Here is a 17,122-nt window from a genome sequence, read left to right as displayed (position 1 = left end):
ATATGAGAATGACATTTACATGTTTCACTAAATCTTGTAACTGATAACAACTAAGTTGGTTTCAATCCTCACAAACTTTGGATCACAAATGGTGATCTATTTTTTTCCTGAGTGACATTTTTACATTGGTGTAATATCCAAAGCTAGGATTGTAAGTTGCTAGTCTTCTTCTAGACTTATCAAAGAATTCAATAGATACCTAACCTTTTCTTGTCAGATAGATTTCAAACTCTGATTGCAAATTTGTTTGCAGACCATCTTAGATTGGTCTATCTGATTATTTGATAGTATTACTGGTACTGCTTGAATTGTTTGACTAAAAGGGTTGGAAAAGTAATCATTGGTCTTGTTACTGAATGGAACCTTGCTGTAACTGATCATTGTGAATGATGTGGATAGCCGAATGTCTATTGTGTCTCTAATCCAGATATGAACTACTGTAGCTCCTGTCTGAGCATGAAATTCAAAGGAATTGTTGTCAGAGTTTTTAGTTGAATTCACATAGTATTATTATTAATCATAATTTCTTATGTTATAGCTACTGTGACAACATAAATGTATTGTATCCATCATGTGAACTGAAAGACTTTGTGATATCTTGCTTTGCGTTTTACAATGTAATGAAAATTTCAGTTGCTTTGGTAAAAAAATTGTGAAACATATTGTATAGTACTTTGGGTTTGAATAAGCTTATGAACTAATTCAACTTCTACATACTATAGGAGTTTCTAAACACAAGTATGTAAAACTCACAATTTATTTCTATCACTTTTACGTATCTGTGTATGTGATAATCTATGTATGGATACACTTACACAGTATTCTACAGATAGCCACTAGCCAAGTGTAATATGATATCAGAACTCAACTCATATCAATATATCAAAACTGGCTATCAATCATTTTGTGGATGTCACAACTAAAGTTATTTGATGATTATCAATCTGCATTGACAGTGCATGATGGGTTATTTTTATGTACCTTTAGAAAAAAATGTTTTTGAGATTGTTTTTGTCCATGTATAACGTCAATTTATTAAGTAAACAACTTCACCACACACAAATTTATTTTTTTATGACTACAAACCAAATAATATTCACTTATGATTTTGTCTTACAATAGAATGAATGCCCAATTTTGTCTTACAATAGAATGAATGCCTAATTTTGTCTTACAAATAGAATGAATGCCTAATTTTGTCTTACAAATAGAATGAATGCCTAATTTTGTCTTACAAATAGAGTGAATGCCTAATTTTGTCTTACAAATAGAATGAATGCCTAATTTTGTCTTACAATAGAATGAATGCCTAATTTTGTCTTACAAATAGAATGAATGACTAATTTTGTCATACAAATAGAATGAATGCCTAATTTTGTCTTACAAATAGAATGAATGCCTAATTTTGTCTTACAAATAGAATGAATGCCTAATTTTGTCTTACAAATAGAATGAATGCCTAATTTTGTGTCATTTTGATTTGAAACAAGTGAAATTTTAATAACTTGCATTTTCTTTCAAAATTTTGATTTTTGACATGGATTTTTGACATGATTTTAAAGAGATGTAGATGTGATTTTGTCTTGTTATCATTAGTATTAGTCAATTATGAAGTCATTATGTAGATTATCTCAAATGTTCTGTATAATGAAAAGAATTGTAATAATTACTGAGATCATCATCTTTGCAAGTGAAGCTGTAGTATGGAAAGAATGAAAGAAAGGTAAATACACATGTATGTAGAACACACATATGACATTTAATAGCATAACTGGACACTATGACATTCAGTAGCATAACTGAACACATGTATGGCATTCAGTAGCATAACTGGACACTCTATGACATTCAGTAGCATAACTGAACACACATATGACATTTAATAGCATAACTGAACACACGTATGACATTCAGTAGCATAACTGGACACTCTATGACATTCAGTAGCATAACTGAACACATGTATGGCATTCAGTAGCATAACTGGACACACGTATGGCATTCAGTAGCATAACTGAACACACGTATGACATTTAATAGCATAACTGAACACACGTATGGCATTCAGTAGCATAATGAACATGTATGACAAAGTGATACATCGGAATAGCAGATTTCTGTCTTGTAAAAGAAAGAAGATAAATGACATGTGAATAATTATGTTTTATAAGCATACCTTAAGTGCATAGATGTATAATTATGAATTCCCCATGTGGGCAAGCCAGGACTTTAATGGAATCATTAGTTGTTTTCTCCTGAAGATACATTACATGAATATGATTAACAACCCTGGCCAGCTTCCTAAAGCACTTTATTTTGGTCAGATGAGATGCTTAAAACTTTGTTTGGGAGTCTTAATGTAGTTTTGTAAAAGTAATAAATTGCATTTACAGCCTGGAGCACAATTCATATCTGTGTTCACTCCATCAGATGTAATCATATTCATATCATTGGAATTCAATGCTCAGTTGCATCATATACTATAGCTATGCAATGCTGAGTTTCCACACTGTTATCAGAGCCCCCAGCTATCTCCTAGATTTCTCTTCAGCAAAAACCAAATGGATATGATATGAATTGTGATTGACATTTTGTTTGATGCCACTCATTCTTTTTTTCCCCGCTATGTTGACATTTTATGGAAAACCTGAGATGAGATCACTTGTACTAACCACCCATCCTGACATTATCCAAGACACTCCTAATGATTATTATTAGTGTTGTGATCTTTCTGCTGCATAGTAAAGATCTATATATTATTAGTGTTGTGGTCTTTCTGCTGCATAGTAAAGATCTATATATTATTAGTGTTGTGATCTTAGTAAAGATCTATATATTATTAGTGTTCAGGGCATGTCTTTTGAAAATGGCAGGAGAGCTAAAAACCACTCTCCTGAAACCATCCAGACGAGTGGTAGGCGAGTGATTTAATACCTCTCCTGAAAATAGTCAGGAGAGTGAAGAAAAAAAATTCATTTTCATTTCTATTTATATTTTTGGCCAGTTGGCTCTGAATAAATAAAATTGAAAAAAAAAAACATTTAAAAATTGTATGCAAAAATATATTTATAAGTAACAGTTCGTTTGGTTATTTGTACAACAATTATTATTGCAACAATTTTGTTAAGTCTGTGCACATCAAAATCATGAAAAAATATTCAGTTTTTTTGTTGTGACTACAAGTAGTACAATAGAAAACTAGGTTTTTAATTTCAAATTCTAACTGGTCTTGTTTTCTTAGAACGTTTTTATAAAAACATACTACCTGAATATCTCCTCCGGAACAATTTATAGTCGCTACAAAGTACATGTTTTGGAGGGCATTGAAGAAACCACCACTTCTATTTCGCTTAAAATGCAGCTAATTCAAACTTGAGATTGTTCAAAACTATAATGAATTGACAAAAACTAACGTACCCCAGATGACAAATGCCTCCTGATGTTGAGCTTTGACGTTGACGTTAAATTGCTTGCTAATTAATTTGACTAATTTGTAACCATTCACTCGATCCGAGACAATAACACACGTAACCCCACCTAGTACCTGCACAAGGACGACCGGTGTCGCCGACTAAAGTAGCGAGATCCGTTCACGTCTGAGCAGCAGACCTACTTTGTTTTAGAAATCACGACAAGGCGAAAATTCGAGCAAATATTTTATATGTTACAGCAGTCGATAAAGTCATGGAGGTAAAACAGACGTGGTCGGCAGTTGAATAGATCGTCGGACAAAAACAATGAAACTTGTGTTGGAGATTATGAAATAAAAACCCGAGAATTTCTCTGAAAACTGCACGAGAATAATAAGATAAGATGGGAAAAATATCGACAGATTATTTTTATTTTTATTTGGTAAAATAATCGATCTTATAATATTTTATTGCCATTCTTTCAATGCCCTCCAAAACATCGCCAAGCTATTGTCGGAACTCTGGGCATGTACGTACTTTGTGTAGCGACTATAAATCGCAGTTGTTGTTCATGTTCCGGAGGAGACATTCACGTAGGATGGTCTCCAAAACCATGTTCTAACAAAACTAGGGCGATCGGAATTTAAAACTAAACTCATTGACGGATTGCTGAAAACGAAAACTCCAAACAGTCATCATATCAACCGTAATTGCGCAATTTGCAATGATGCGAAAGTTGAAATCTCCCTGCATACTGAGCTGATCAATATTCATGATATGCCATGACATCGTCCCGCTTCAAATACGTCACTATTTTTCCCATATAAGGTAGTACAATGCAAATTTCAGATACATATATAGGTCATGAATGACAGCGCTGACTTCAGCTGGAGATCAACGATTATGAACACGGAAGTGTTCCACGCTCCCACCACGTAATTGTACCAAATAAACGTTGATTTTTATGGTAACCACATATTGAAAAATGATATCAGGCTGTTGCACAAGTTGGTTGGGGCCCACGCGAGTGGAAAATCGGTCTCGTGGATTTTAATTTGCGTGAGCGGTAGGCGAGCGGAGCGATCGCTCGCCTCAAAAGGCATGCCCTGAGTGTTGTGATCTTTCTGCTGCATAGTAAAGATCTATATATTATTAGTGTTGTGATCTTTCTGCTGCATAGTAAAGATCTATATATCATTACAACCATCTATATTCAAATATTCTGAATGTCAATTCAAACTTTAAAAAACAAAATTTTTGATGGAGTGATTTTAACAATTTTTAGGTTGTTATTTTTGTTACTGCTGGTTTAAGATATTGATATTATCATTAGAAGTCACCTGGTATCAGATTTAGAATACATAAAGGTATCCTTACATCTGATTATCTCAAACATTATTTTAAAATACCAGCTATAATACTGATTTGAATTTATAATATGTTACTTTCTATGTATTTGTGTGTGTTTGTCCATCTTGTATGAAATATTATAAAAAAACTGGTAGTTTTGGATGTGAACAAATGTGGCAATGTATTATTTGTGTAATAACAAAGTCTCTTTTTATTTCATTACAGATTCGAGCTCGCACAGAAGCTGGATTTGGTGTATTTAGTTTCCCGACTATAGCAGAGACTGGAGGTAAGACAATAGAACACTTTGGTGTGTTTAGTTATAACCCTACTATAGCAGAGACTGGAGGTAAGGCAATAGAACACTTTGGTGTGTTTAGTTATAACCCTACTATAGCAGAGACTGGAGGTAAGGCAATAGAACACTTTGGTGTGTTTAGTTATAACCCTACTATAGCAGACTGTACTGTAGGTAAGGCAATAGAACACTTTGGTGTGTTTAGTTATAACCCTACTATAGCAGAGACTGGAGGTAAGGCAATAGAAGACTTTGGTGTGTTTAGTTATAACCCTACTATAGCAGAGACTGTACTGTAGGTAAGGCAAACATTTATTTTTTGAATCTTTATATTATGTTGGATATGTGTACTTTAGTTTGAAACGTAAAAAAAAGATACTTGTCATACAACAAACTCATTATGAGTATCTTCTTTATGATAATATTTTTTTGCTAGATTTTATGGTATCTTAAATATGTTTGACAGTTGTAGGACTGACATGCTTTGAATAACTTGTAAGTTGTGACTGAAAACCATTGGAGAACTTAATACAGTTTTTGGAGACTTTTATCACATCTAGAAGTGACTGAAAACTAATGTGGAACTTAATACAGTTTTTGATACTTTTATCACATGTAGAAGTGACTGAAAACTAATGTGGAACTTAATACAGTATCAAATTTAAACTATATTTAACTCAAGACTGACAATATGGGTTGTCTCTGCTAACTATAGCTACAAAAAAGTCAGACATGGTACATTTTTCTGCAGTGGTTTGTATAAAGTTGTTGATAGACTAAAATGACATATTTACTGACATTTTAAGCTTAAGTATTCATCATATTCTGTATCATAGGTCTTTTCCCTCTCCTGAGAGTTCTACAAATAATGACCTCTCAATCATAAATTTTAATAAACGATTGAACTTATTCACATAACAAAAGAGTCCATTTCAAAATCTTTTGGTGTCCTCGGCAAAATCTAGCAATGATTCTAAAGACAATTTACATAATGAGAGTGAAAAATATTGAAGGGTATATGTAAGGTCAGTGTTTATACATTAGTATATTGTACTCATGGGTGAATGTGTCTGAAGTGAAGAATGATACATACTTACTACACTGAAATTTGTCATCAGCAATGTAACCATAGTGATGAAATGATGCCATGGAAACAGATTTCCTTTGTACATCATTCCTTCATCATTTGGATTTGTTTCCTAGGTTTACTAAAATGTGTTTCTATAGTTTCATCTGTCAACTTGTTGATAAAAAGAGTAAACAATTGATTGTGTGTGTGTGTGTGTGTGTGTGTGTGTGTGTGTGTGTGTGTGTGTGTGTGTGTGTGTGTGTGTGTGTGTGTGTGTGTGTGTGTGTGTGTGTGTGTGTGTGTGTGTGTGTGTGTGTGTGTGAGTAAAACTCAAAAACCGCCAGACCGATTACCTTGGTGTTTGGTGGGGACATTACTTGCAGTGTCTAGTTGGGAAATTGTTCAAAGTAAAATGATCACATCACATATATGTGATTTGGGTCAAAAAATGTCATTTTTGGTCAAAAATTTAAACTAAAAAACTATAGGGCAGATTGGTCTGAAATTTGGTAGGAACGTTCTTAGGGGTGTGTAAATTAAGATTTGTTTCGTCAAAAATCTGTAATTCCAAAACTACAGAGCAGATTGGGATGAAATGTAATGGGGATGCATCTGAGGATGTATAGATGTAGAAGTATTAAGCAAATAATGATCTCATCCTTGATATGCAAATTAGGTGTAAAGATGTGAATTTTGGTCAAAAATTTATATCTCAAAAAGTACTTGGTCATTGAGACTGAAATTTGGTAAGATGTTTGTAGAGTGATTGATATTCTGCCGATTTTGTTGAAAACATTTTGGCCTTAGCAACCATGACCATGCCCTTAGCAATACCATATGCCAGTATATTTTACCAAAATAACATCATCTGGTGAGTAAACACAAAAATATGTATGCAAATATCCCTAGCAACCATGATCACGCCCATAGCAACAGCCAAACAATTGTGTATTTCACAAAGATAATAACAGGGATTCTTAGACAAGTGACCAAAAAGTATATGCAAATGTGCTTAACAACAAGACCAAACCCATAGCAACAAACGATTGCACATATTGCAAAGATAACAACATGGAATACTAGACAACTGAATAAACATTCCAAAAATGTATGTAAATGTGCCTAGCAACAAGACCACACCCATGGCAACAGCTAAATGATCGTGTATATTGTAAAGATAACAACAGTTTGTATACATATCTACTTGATTAAGTAGATTAATGTCCAAAACATCAATTTCAATTGGATAGAGTGAGAAAGGTTTAAGGATAGTATTCATAGTGACAGTTGTCGACATTAGATTCGTGACTGCAGTGGTCAATACACCCCGGTGCTATTAGAATTGAGAATTGGCTCTCTGCATCCTTCTTTATATGTGTCCGTCCTTCCATAATATGTCATTTCTCAGTCGTGCAATATGCTATAATTTCATTCAAACCTAACACAAAGGTGACATATCATGTGGTACATATATGCACATCACTTTGTTTTCTAATATATGTAAATTTCACCAAATGGGGATCATATTTTTAGTAAAAAAATCAATATTTGCTGCATAATTCAAAACTGTAATCACTCCATTCAAGTGTCTAACTCCATATTGTCAGATGCAAGCTATCTTTTGAGCCCTTGACCTTTGATCTTGACCTTGACCTTGACCTTCAGGGGTCAGTGATCAAAATCAAGCCAATTCCTGCCAATTACAGTCACATTGTAGTGTTTACATATTGTTAATTTCTTTTAAATCCTGTTTACAAGTAATATTGAAGAAAAGAAATATACACTAACATTATTTTTGGTGCTCATGTAATTATTAGCACTGATAAAGTTCAGTAGTGTTGTAGGCATGGTGCAGTGTCTGTCTGTCAGTCTGTCTGTCTGTCTCAGTCTGTCTGTCTGTCTGTCTGTCTGTCTGTCTGTCTGTCTGTCTGTCTGTCTGTCAGTCTACATGTCTGTGTGTGTGGATGACAAACTCAAAAACTGCTGATTGTCTTGGTATTTGGTGAGGACATTACTCGTGGGGTGTAGTTGGGAAATTGTTCAAAGGAAAATGATCGCATCACAGGTGTGTGATTTGGGTCCAAAAATGTGCTTTTTGGTCAAAACAAATTCAAACTCAAAAACTACTGGGCACACTGGTCTGAAATTTGTTTGGAATGTTCTCAAGGGTGTTTAGATTATGAATCGTTCATGACATGATGACCCCATCAGTGATATGCAAATTAGGTCTAAAATGTGTCCTTTTGTTTACAAATTATAATTCCAATCTGCTGAGCAAATTGTGCTGAACTTTAATGGGGATGTATCTGGGAATATGTAAATGAAGGTGTATTCACAACATGATGATCAAATCGGCAATATGCAAATTAGCACATTGAATAGGTGAATACATATAAAAGATAAAGTTTATGGGTTGTTCATAATATGAAAATCATTCCCATTGGTATTCCATAATATATAGTCTTGCCACCTTGTAATCTATACAGATTTATCTAATGTCACTGCCAAACAATAGATTTTAAAGAATGATACTTTGTTATGCGACTTGGGAGTTGTGGTAAGACAATAGATTCTAGAACAATAGACATATATTACACTGTCTGTCAAATAAATGTACACATTGTATCAATTATAGTGTCATTAGGTGCTTTTAAAGACAGACTAATTGATTCAAAGTAAAACATTTTATAAATCAGGGACCACAAAAATGTTTTTTATGATGAACTTTAAACCGTGTTTGTAATATACATTGTACATATAGTTATACTTAATAGTTGTCATAGAAACCATAAGTAGCCATAATGTGTAATGTCTAACATTCAATAGGTCATTTTTCGTAAACTCCCATTGATTGATAAATGTAATAATTTGACTAGATTATGACTGTTCCTTAGAATTGTGTATTTGCAAAGTGATATTTCAGTTTATGAAATCTTAAAAGTATAAAGAGGATATTAGATATACATTTATTAGTTATATACAATTATGTAAATGTCTTGATATGTTAGTAATTGGATTAATTAGTGAGAAGAAATGTAATACTGTTACAGTACTCTGGAAATTATGTAGTCAATTGGTGATGAGTAGCACTGTCATATAACATAATACAATATTGATACGTACTGTATCATGACAATTGGGTCCAAGAATATCCTTCCATAAATTCTACATATTGTAATTCTAAAAATACTAAAAGTAACAATTATCTCTTTCATGTTACAAATAATACTGCAATTTTTCTTACAATTTAGACTTTTGAATTTGATAAAATAATGTTAGATTTGCAGAGTTTAGTACATCGTTATTGCATTGTTTGTCTACACACAGATAGGGACAATTTAAAGAAGACACTCTAAAATAATTATAGAAATTGTGTTTATTGGTCTGAAAGGGACCAGCAGTTGTGTTAAAATGAAAGGAAAAGTGACTAATTATTGTTAGAGAGAGAACAGGTCAATAAGAAAAGCACAAAAGGTTGCAGGCATGCAGATGACTCAGGGTCCGTTTAGATCTCCAGGTGTTGAAATGATGGATGGAGTATATCCTATTATTATGCAAATGAAGTGCCTCTACAGTGTCTACAGAGGACAGATATAAGGCATTGAATTACCCTTGTCTGAGCAGGTTTTGACTGTAGAGAGGAAATGAACAAGTTGGGGTGATGTCACCGTAGCAACCACACCAAAGATCCAATTTTAACTTCACTCACCACATTTGTCATTTTTGACATCAGCTGGTATCAGCTCATGAATACAAAACAAAAACTGTAATCAACTTTATTTTGTGGATAGGATTGTAAACTCTCTCTTGTGGTTCAAATGATTTTGGTGACTGATCATTCATGGTCCCCAGACAGCCATACAATCCAAACTCATCAATAAAAATGAAACTTACCCTCTGCTATTTGCATCACAATGACATTGATGCAGTGATTTGCATGATTATAGATCTTGACATATGATATATTGCATTGTCTTCAGTTTTGTAGATTATAGAGGGAGGCACACAGACACATCTCCATGAATTGCACACAGACACATCTCCATGAATTGCATACATACACATCTTCATGAATTACATACACACACATCTCCATGAATTACATACACACACATCTTCATGAATTACATACAGACATCTCCATGAATTACATACACACACATCTTCATGAATTACATACAGACACAGCTCCATGAATTGCATACAGACACATCTCCATGAATTGCATACATACATATCTTCATGAATTGCACACAGACACATCTCCATGAATTGCATACACACATCTTCATGAATTACATACAGACATAGCTCCATGAATTGCATAAAGACACATCTTCATGAATTGCATACATACATATCTTCATGAATTGCATACATACATATCTTCATGAATTGCATACATACACATCTTCATGAATTACATACACACACATCTCCATGAATTACATACACACACATCTTCATGAATTACATACAGACACATCTTCATGAATTGCATACATACACATCTTCACGAATTGCATACATACATATCTCCATGAATTGCATACACACATATCTCCATGAATTACGTACACACACATCTCCATGATTTGCATACACACACATCTCCATGAATTGCAGACAGACATATCTCCATGAATTGCATACACACACCTCTCCATGAATTACGCACAGACACATGTCTATGAATTATAGCAAAGCATTGTTATAATCACAGTATTTGCAATTAGTTCAAGTTTTTGTGTTTTGTTAGATCCCAAAGAGGAGGCTACTGCAATGGGCTCCGTCCGTCCATCCATCCATCTGTGTGTCCATCCGTCCATCTGTAATATGTCATTTCTCAGACATGCAATATCCGATTTCTTTCAAATCTGACTCCCTTCAGTCACATAGAAGTAAAGTATGTCAGGAGATGGAATGTGTCTTCTGCGAAGTCTTGTTTTTTTATTTGCTGTCAGTTGTACAGCACATTGTGATTATTTGTAATGTAATGTGCTTGATAAGAATTAAAGAGTAAGATTAAGATTAAGTAAAATGTAGCACTTACTCAGAGAACAATGTTTCAAACTAGACAATTAAAATTTAACAAGTTCTGAAATTTATCATCAGTGTTAAAAATAACTTAAAATTTATTGCTAGTATATTGCATCCATAATTGTACTTAAAGGAAAATCTGAAGTTAACTAAAAATATATGAATGATATTAATATCAAAATTGTTTTTAGTGATGTCTTCCTTGAAATAATATAATATATAGAAATTAATATACCGGTATAATTTTCATGTATCTCCTTTATTCATATTTGTTTGAGTCACTAATGAATATTATATGATAGCAATAATGCGTATGTCCTAGTTATTGTTACACATATTTGATATTTATAAAGTCTGAAATAGGATACACATGTCTATACACAGACTGGTTTGTTAAAAAGCAAATACTTTAGTCAAACAGAATGTTTCAAATTAATTTCAGATAGCCATTCCATATTTTATGACTATGAAAATAAAAATATGAATAAAAAACAGTATAAACATATGCAATCTTTCAACATTGTTAGCACAATTGAACTAATAAAGTTCAGTAGTTCTATTGGTATGGTCGTTGTCTGTGTCAAGACATTTTAGTCAATTTCTATCGTTAGACCATTGAAAGCATTTTAACGTATTCTATCGTTAGACCATTGAAAGCATTTTAACGTATTCTATCATCGTCTGGTTTGGCAACATCACATCGGAGGAACTGTCTTCACTCGAGAAAATTGTCCGCATGGCAGAGAGAATAATCGGTACTGCTCTGCCAACACTTGACTCCATATACCACTTGAGGTCATTACGTAAGGCTATTTCCATTTTGAAGCATTCTAGCCTGAATTGCTACCATATAATATTCTAGCGGCCATCTGACGTCATTAGTCAACGCCCCTTTCTGGGCCAATCAGTAATGAACATTTGACGGCTCAGTACATCGTTTGACTTGCCTCTGACATACAGAGGAGTTTATACAGCGCTCACTTATTGTAAACAGTCCATTTTTCTTGTTACAAAAGCATTTTTTGCCCCCAGTGATAGTGTATAACTTTACTTGGCACCTATTCTTCATGCGGGTATGTTTTTGTTGCAAATGTGAATGTCAAATGTGCATGTTTTGTTCAAATTTGAAAGGTTAACGAAACAAGATGACCACCCTTTAATATTTCTTAGTAGTATAGAGATTGATACATTTGTAGCAGCAAGATTCGTACAATATTTTCCTAAGAAAACGGCATTCTAAGCAATAAGAAAACAACAATCTATGAAATATTACACGCCCCTGTGGTTGAAACTTGGTGGGAATGATATTCTGCAGTAATTGTTAAAAACATTTTGACACAATTGGACCTACCAACCATAACCATGTCCTTAGCAGCAATGAAATGATGATGCATATTACAAAGATAACAACAGGAATTGGTAGATAAGTGAATAAATGTTCCAAAAATGTATGCAAATATCCCTTGCAACAGGACCATGTCCATAGCAATGGCTAAATGATAGTTTATATTGCAAAGATGAAAAGTGGAAAGGGTAGGCAAATTAATAAAGATTCAAAAATTGTATAGTGGAAGCGCTGAACAGCAGAACCACTTCTACATATGTTCCAAAAACAAAACAAAAAAAGATCAAAAAAAGTGGAGCCATTCTGATCGATAGGTCACTTGTTTAGTAGTATATCTTTGTATCATAATCAATCAGAAAGAATAAGATGAATAGAAGTAGCGAAATACAACTATATATGAAGGTTTGTAATAAGGCTGGCAAGTCAGAGATTTTCTGTCTGTCTGTCCATCCGTCCATTCATCCATGTGTGTGTGTGTGTCTGTCTGTCTGTCTGTCTGTCTGTCTGTCTGTCTGTCTGTCTGCTTAAAAACAGCTGGCTCAATTATAATTAATTTTGGTACATATAATGTTAGGGGTAATGGCTAGAACTGATTAGTTTTTTTAGCAAGATCTGTTCATGTTAATCAGGTCAATTTGCATATCAATGAAATCAACTAATTAAGCAATATCTTAAGACTGCATACTTCAATTTCAAAATAATTCATTACATATGTTAACCATAACAAATCGCAGTTTTAATGAAAAATTTGCATAATTAATGGTTTTAGGTAACTCGGCTGTAACTTAAGAATGCAAGCTTCAAATATCATATAATTTGGTACATATATCAACCATAATGATATGCACCTGTCCTATGAAATTTGTTGATACAACTTTTACCTTAAATGAGTAATTTGAATAATTAATGATATTCAGTAATTAAGCTGTATCATGTACTCTTCAAATTCCATATAATTTAGCACATACATTAACCATAAGCACTTGTCCCAAAAAAGCCTGTTACCACAGTTATTAGCTCCGCTGTCAGCGAAAGCTGAAAGCGTAGCTTTAGGTATAGGTTGTATAGAGTATAGAGAGTAGAGTGAATCATAGGTGTCCGTCAAACTTTTATATTTTCATTATTTTCTCCGGAAGTGACAGTCAGTATTCTTAGATATTTGGTGTGCATGTTCCCTGGGGGGAGGCTATTCAGATTTGTTCATGCCAAGTTGATCTGTGCCATTTTCAATTTTTTATGATTTTTTTTCATAAAATGTCATTTTCATCATCTCCGTGAAAACTTATTGTCAGATTGCTTTGATATCTGGTGTGTTGATGTGCAGGGGGTAGCTTACTCAGGTTTGTTAATTTCAAGTCAGCACATTTTTATTTTTTATGATTTTTTTTTTTTATTTGAAAAAAAAATGAATATGTTAATGAGCATAATGACCGACGCCATATTGGAAATCAGTCGACGAGACTTTAAGTAAACTGCCACTTTTCAAAAGACACTATTGACGTCAAACAAGCAATGTAATATGTGCTATAGTCATAATTCTACGCATTGGGCGCCCAAATGCATGAAGTGACAAGCGTTTATTCGAAACCGGGTTGTAAACTTCAAATCCAAATTCTGCACCCCTTCTACATAATCAGCCAGTCCGCAACGTCCTTATTTGCATACTCTATCCTGATTCGACCAGAAGCTGAAGCTGACCTCATTTGACCAGGCGATTTTCCACAGCAAGTAACAACACAGGACGTTCTTGGTACTCACTAAAATCTCACTTCAGACCCACTATAAAAATGTGATGTTTTCAGATAACATGTAACTTGTGATTAATTCTATATTGTCGTGCAATTTGGAGTGACAGTGAACCAGAATTAAGACAACTTGCGTAAGGAAGGCATGCGGTTGAAGTTATGCAAGAGCAGTCTAACTGCGGACTGTGAATCAACCAAATTTTGTTTATTGGCCGACAGTTCACATGTAAAGTTAAACGACATGAACGTGTCTTGCCATTTCCAAAATGCAAATATTTGGCAAGTAAAAATAATTAAAATAATCACAACTTTAATTTGGCTTCAGACTTTGCATTATGTTTTGCGTATCTTTCCCCGTTTTACATGTAAATCCGAAAAAGTTCTCTCGTCATGTCATCAGTGATCATACCGCGAGGGGCTGCTTTGAGTATGAGCGAAGTGAGGCATGTTGAGGTATTTTGTTGAGAATTATAAATATTGCGAAATGTCAAGTACAAGGTTTAAATACAATGGAATGATGAAAAAAAATGGCCGAGTCTGCTGACAGGCGCCGCGCCGGTCACAAGAAACACTGTAAATTCCATCTTTCTTAGTTTCCGTACGGCGACAACCCCAGGTACCCGGATGCACGAGGGACTAACCCGGAAGCAAGTCGTTGTCAGCCATACGTTACAGTGGTAACATCGTCCGAGAAATCGCTGCGTTCAGAGTGTCATTATTCACAGAATTGTTGTTTTCGAGTGAAAACGCGTCTTGAATTGTATAAATCTAACAAATGAAGACATGTCAAGTTATATTTTGAAAGTTGTATCGCTAGTTTGAGACGATTTTCTCACGTACTATCGAGGCTTACTTGGACTTGGACCTTACTCCAGTTCATCGGGAAGTTTAGCCAGTCCGATAATTCTTTCTGGTTTAGTTTACAACACTTTTGATCACGCAGATTTTGTTGTTGTGATGAAAAGAAATTTAAAAAAAAGATCACTTCAACCATTTCGTTGTGTTTTCTTTATGAAAGGTAATAGAACATGAACGAGTGTTACCACTGTAACGTATGGCTACCAGAATGACTCTCTTTCTGGTACTTGGCGGGGATTGTCGCCGTCCGGAAACTAAGATGGCGATTAATACATTTTTTCCCTATATATATCTGCTACAACTTGTACAAGTTGAATGTTGTTGACTTGGTAAATTTGTTAGAAAATTCAAATTCAAATTGCCTCAAAATTATTTTAGATCCCTAGTTTATTTCATTCATCATTAAAATTTCCCAGGGTTAAAGCTGTAAGACAATGGAATTATTTATAGCCAACCTCAAAATCCTCTTTTTTTTTCTTTTTCTTGTGTGCATTTCCCAGCCATTTTTTTTCTGAGATTTTGTGCAATTTTTCATAACAGTAGATTTTTGTTATAAAATGGTGACTATGGTATAAAAGTACAATACATTACCAACTTCTGTGTAAAATGTGTTTTACAGTGAGACATCATATGAACCACTAACCACTTTATTGCATCGCTAAAACAAAACTGCATAGTGAAGAGCTGAATAACTGAACCACTTCTACGTGTCACCAAAATAAAAAATTAAATTAAAAAAAAAAACAGCGGAGCTATTCTGACCGATAGGTCGCTTGTTTAGTGTTTATGAGTAATTTGCATAATTAGTGATTTTTGGTAATTAGGCTTTATCTTAAAAATGTAAATTACAAATTTTATATAATTTGGTACATATATCAACCATAACAATGCGCGCATGAGGTTTCTTGATGTAGCTTTTACTTTTAATGAGTAATTTGCATTATTAACGATCTTCAGCAATTGAGCTATATCTGTAGAATACATGCTTCAAATTCCATATAATTTATTGGATACATCAACCATGAGAAAATACACATATCCTCTAAAGCCTGTTGGCATAGTTTTTTATTTTAAAGTGTATTTTGAATAATTAATGATTTTCGGTAATTAGGCTATATCCATTCTCACAAACCAGAGTTATTATTTCTACCACTACACTTCGAAATAAAACTCTTGCATCTTACGGCTGTCAAAGCCATATCTCATGTATATGTAATACATATTCATAAGCAATGACATCATGATAATCTGACCAATCAAAGTCCGTCTCTCAAAGAATGCATTTCAGATAACAACAATGGCCTCATTTTATGGTGAATTATGGCAACTGCTGCATTTGCGGCAAAACAGAAAAACTACAGAGTACTCACACATACAACTTTCCCAAAAGAAGTCCTAAAAACTATAATTGGAGAGTACAACAGAAATGATGGACTTTCACACGGCAAATTTTTGATGCTACAGGAAAAGAGGCTGTGGTTAGTGCCCCGGGGGTTAGCGACGATGATCAACTGAATCCAACACAGCTAGCCAGCGTGAACAGCAAACGTTGTACAGATGCATGCACTGAGTGAATGTGAACAGGCGATTCAAAAGACCTGAGTAAAAGTTACTAGTCTCATTTAAATCTACTAGGATAACCACTATTTGACGGGGTTAAAGAGTATAAAGTAAGAACAGGGAAAGATTAGTTAAACATTTCCATTAAGGGCGTTCGTAACTCGTGCACCCGAAGACACTGTGCTAAAAGGTCGTACTTAATTAGTGTTCAGCCCAGGTCCAGTTCCTTGTAAAATCAAGAGTATGGTAAACAACACTTCAATAACTACAAGTTGTGAATGGAATTAAGATTATCTCGAGTGAACTCACTTGAATCAGCCAATCTTGGCTTGTTGTAATCATGGCCCTATTGAGATAATCCATGTTGTAACCTACTTCGGTACTTGCTACAAACTCACGATTGAATTTGACGCCCGGTCTGATGGTACAACAAATCCATGCTCTCAC

At 34.1% G+C, this 17,122-nt stretch overlaps 1 protein-coding gene across 1 annotated transcript in view; it reads left to right on the top strand.

Annotated features, from left to right (window-relative positions):
• The window catches only part of LOC144451530 (ephrin type-B receptor 1-B-like), a 222,943-nt gene that overhangs the window by 125,434 nt on the left and 80,387 nt on the right, over positions 1-17,122 (top strand). The window contains exon 7 of the mRNA XM_078142405.1: positions 4,986-5,049. Within this exon, the coding sequence (XP_077998531.1) occupies positions 4,986-5,049 (64 nt within the window). The remainder of the gene's footprint in view (positions 1-4,985; positions 5,050-17,122) is intronic.

Source organism: Glandiceps talaboti, chromosome 21 (assembly GCF_964340395.1).
Source record: "Glandiceps talaboti chromosome 21, keGlaTala1.1, whole genome shotgun sequence".
Taxonomy (NCBI): Eukaryota; Metazoa; Hemichordata; class Enteropneusta; family Spengelidae; genus Glandiceps; species Glandiceps talaboti.
Note: the sequence above shows the minus strand (reverse complement) of the source record. Positions and strands in the feature narration are given on the sequence as shown.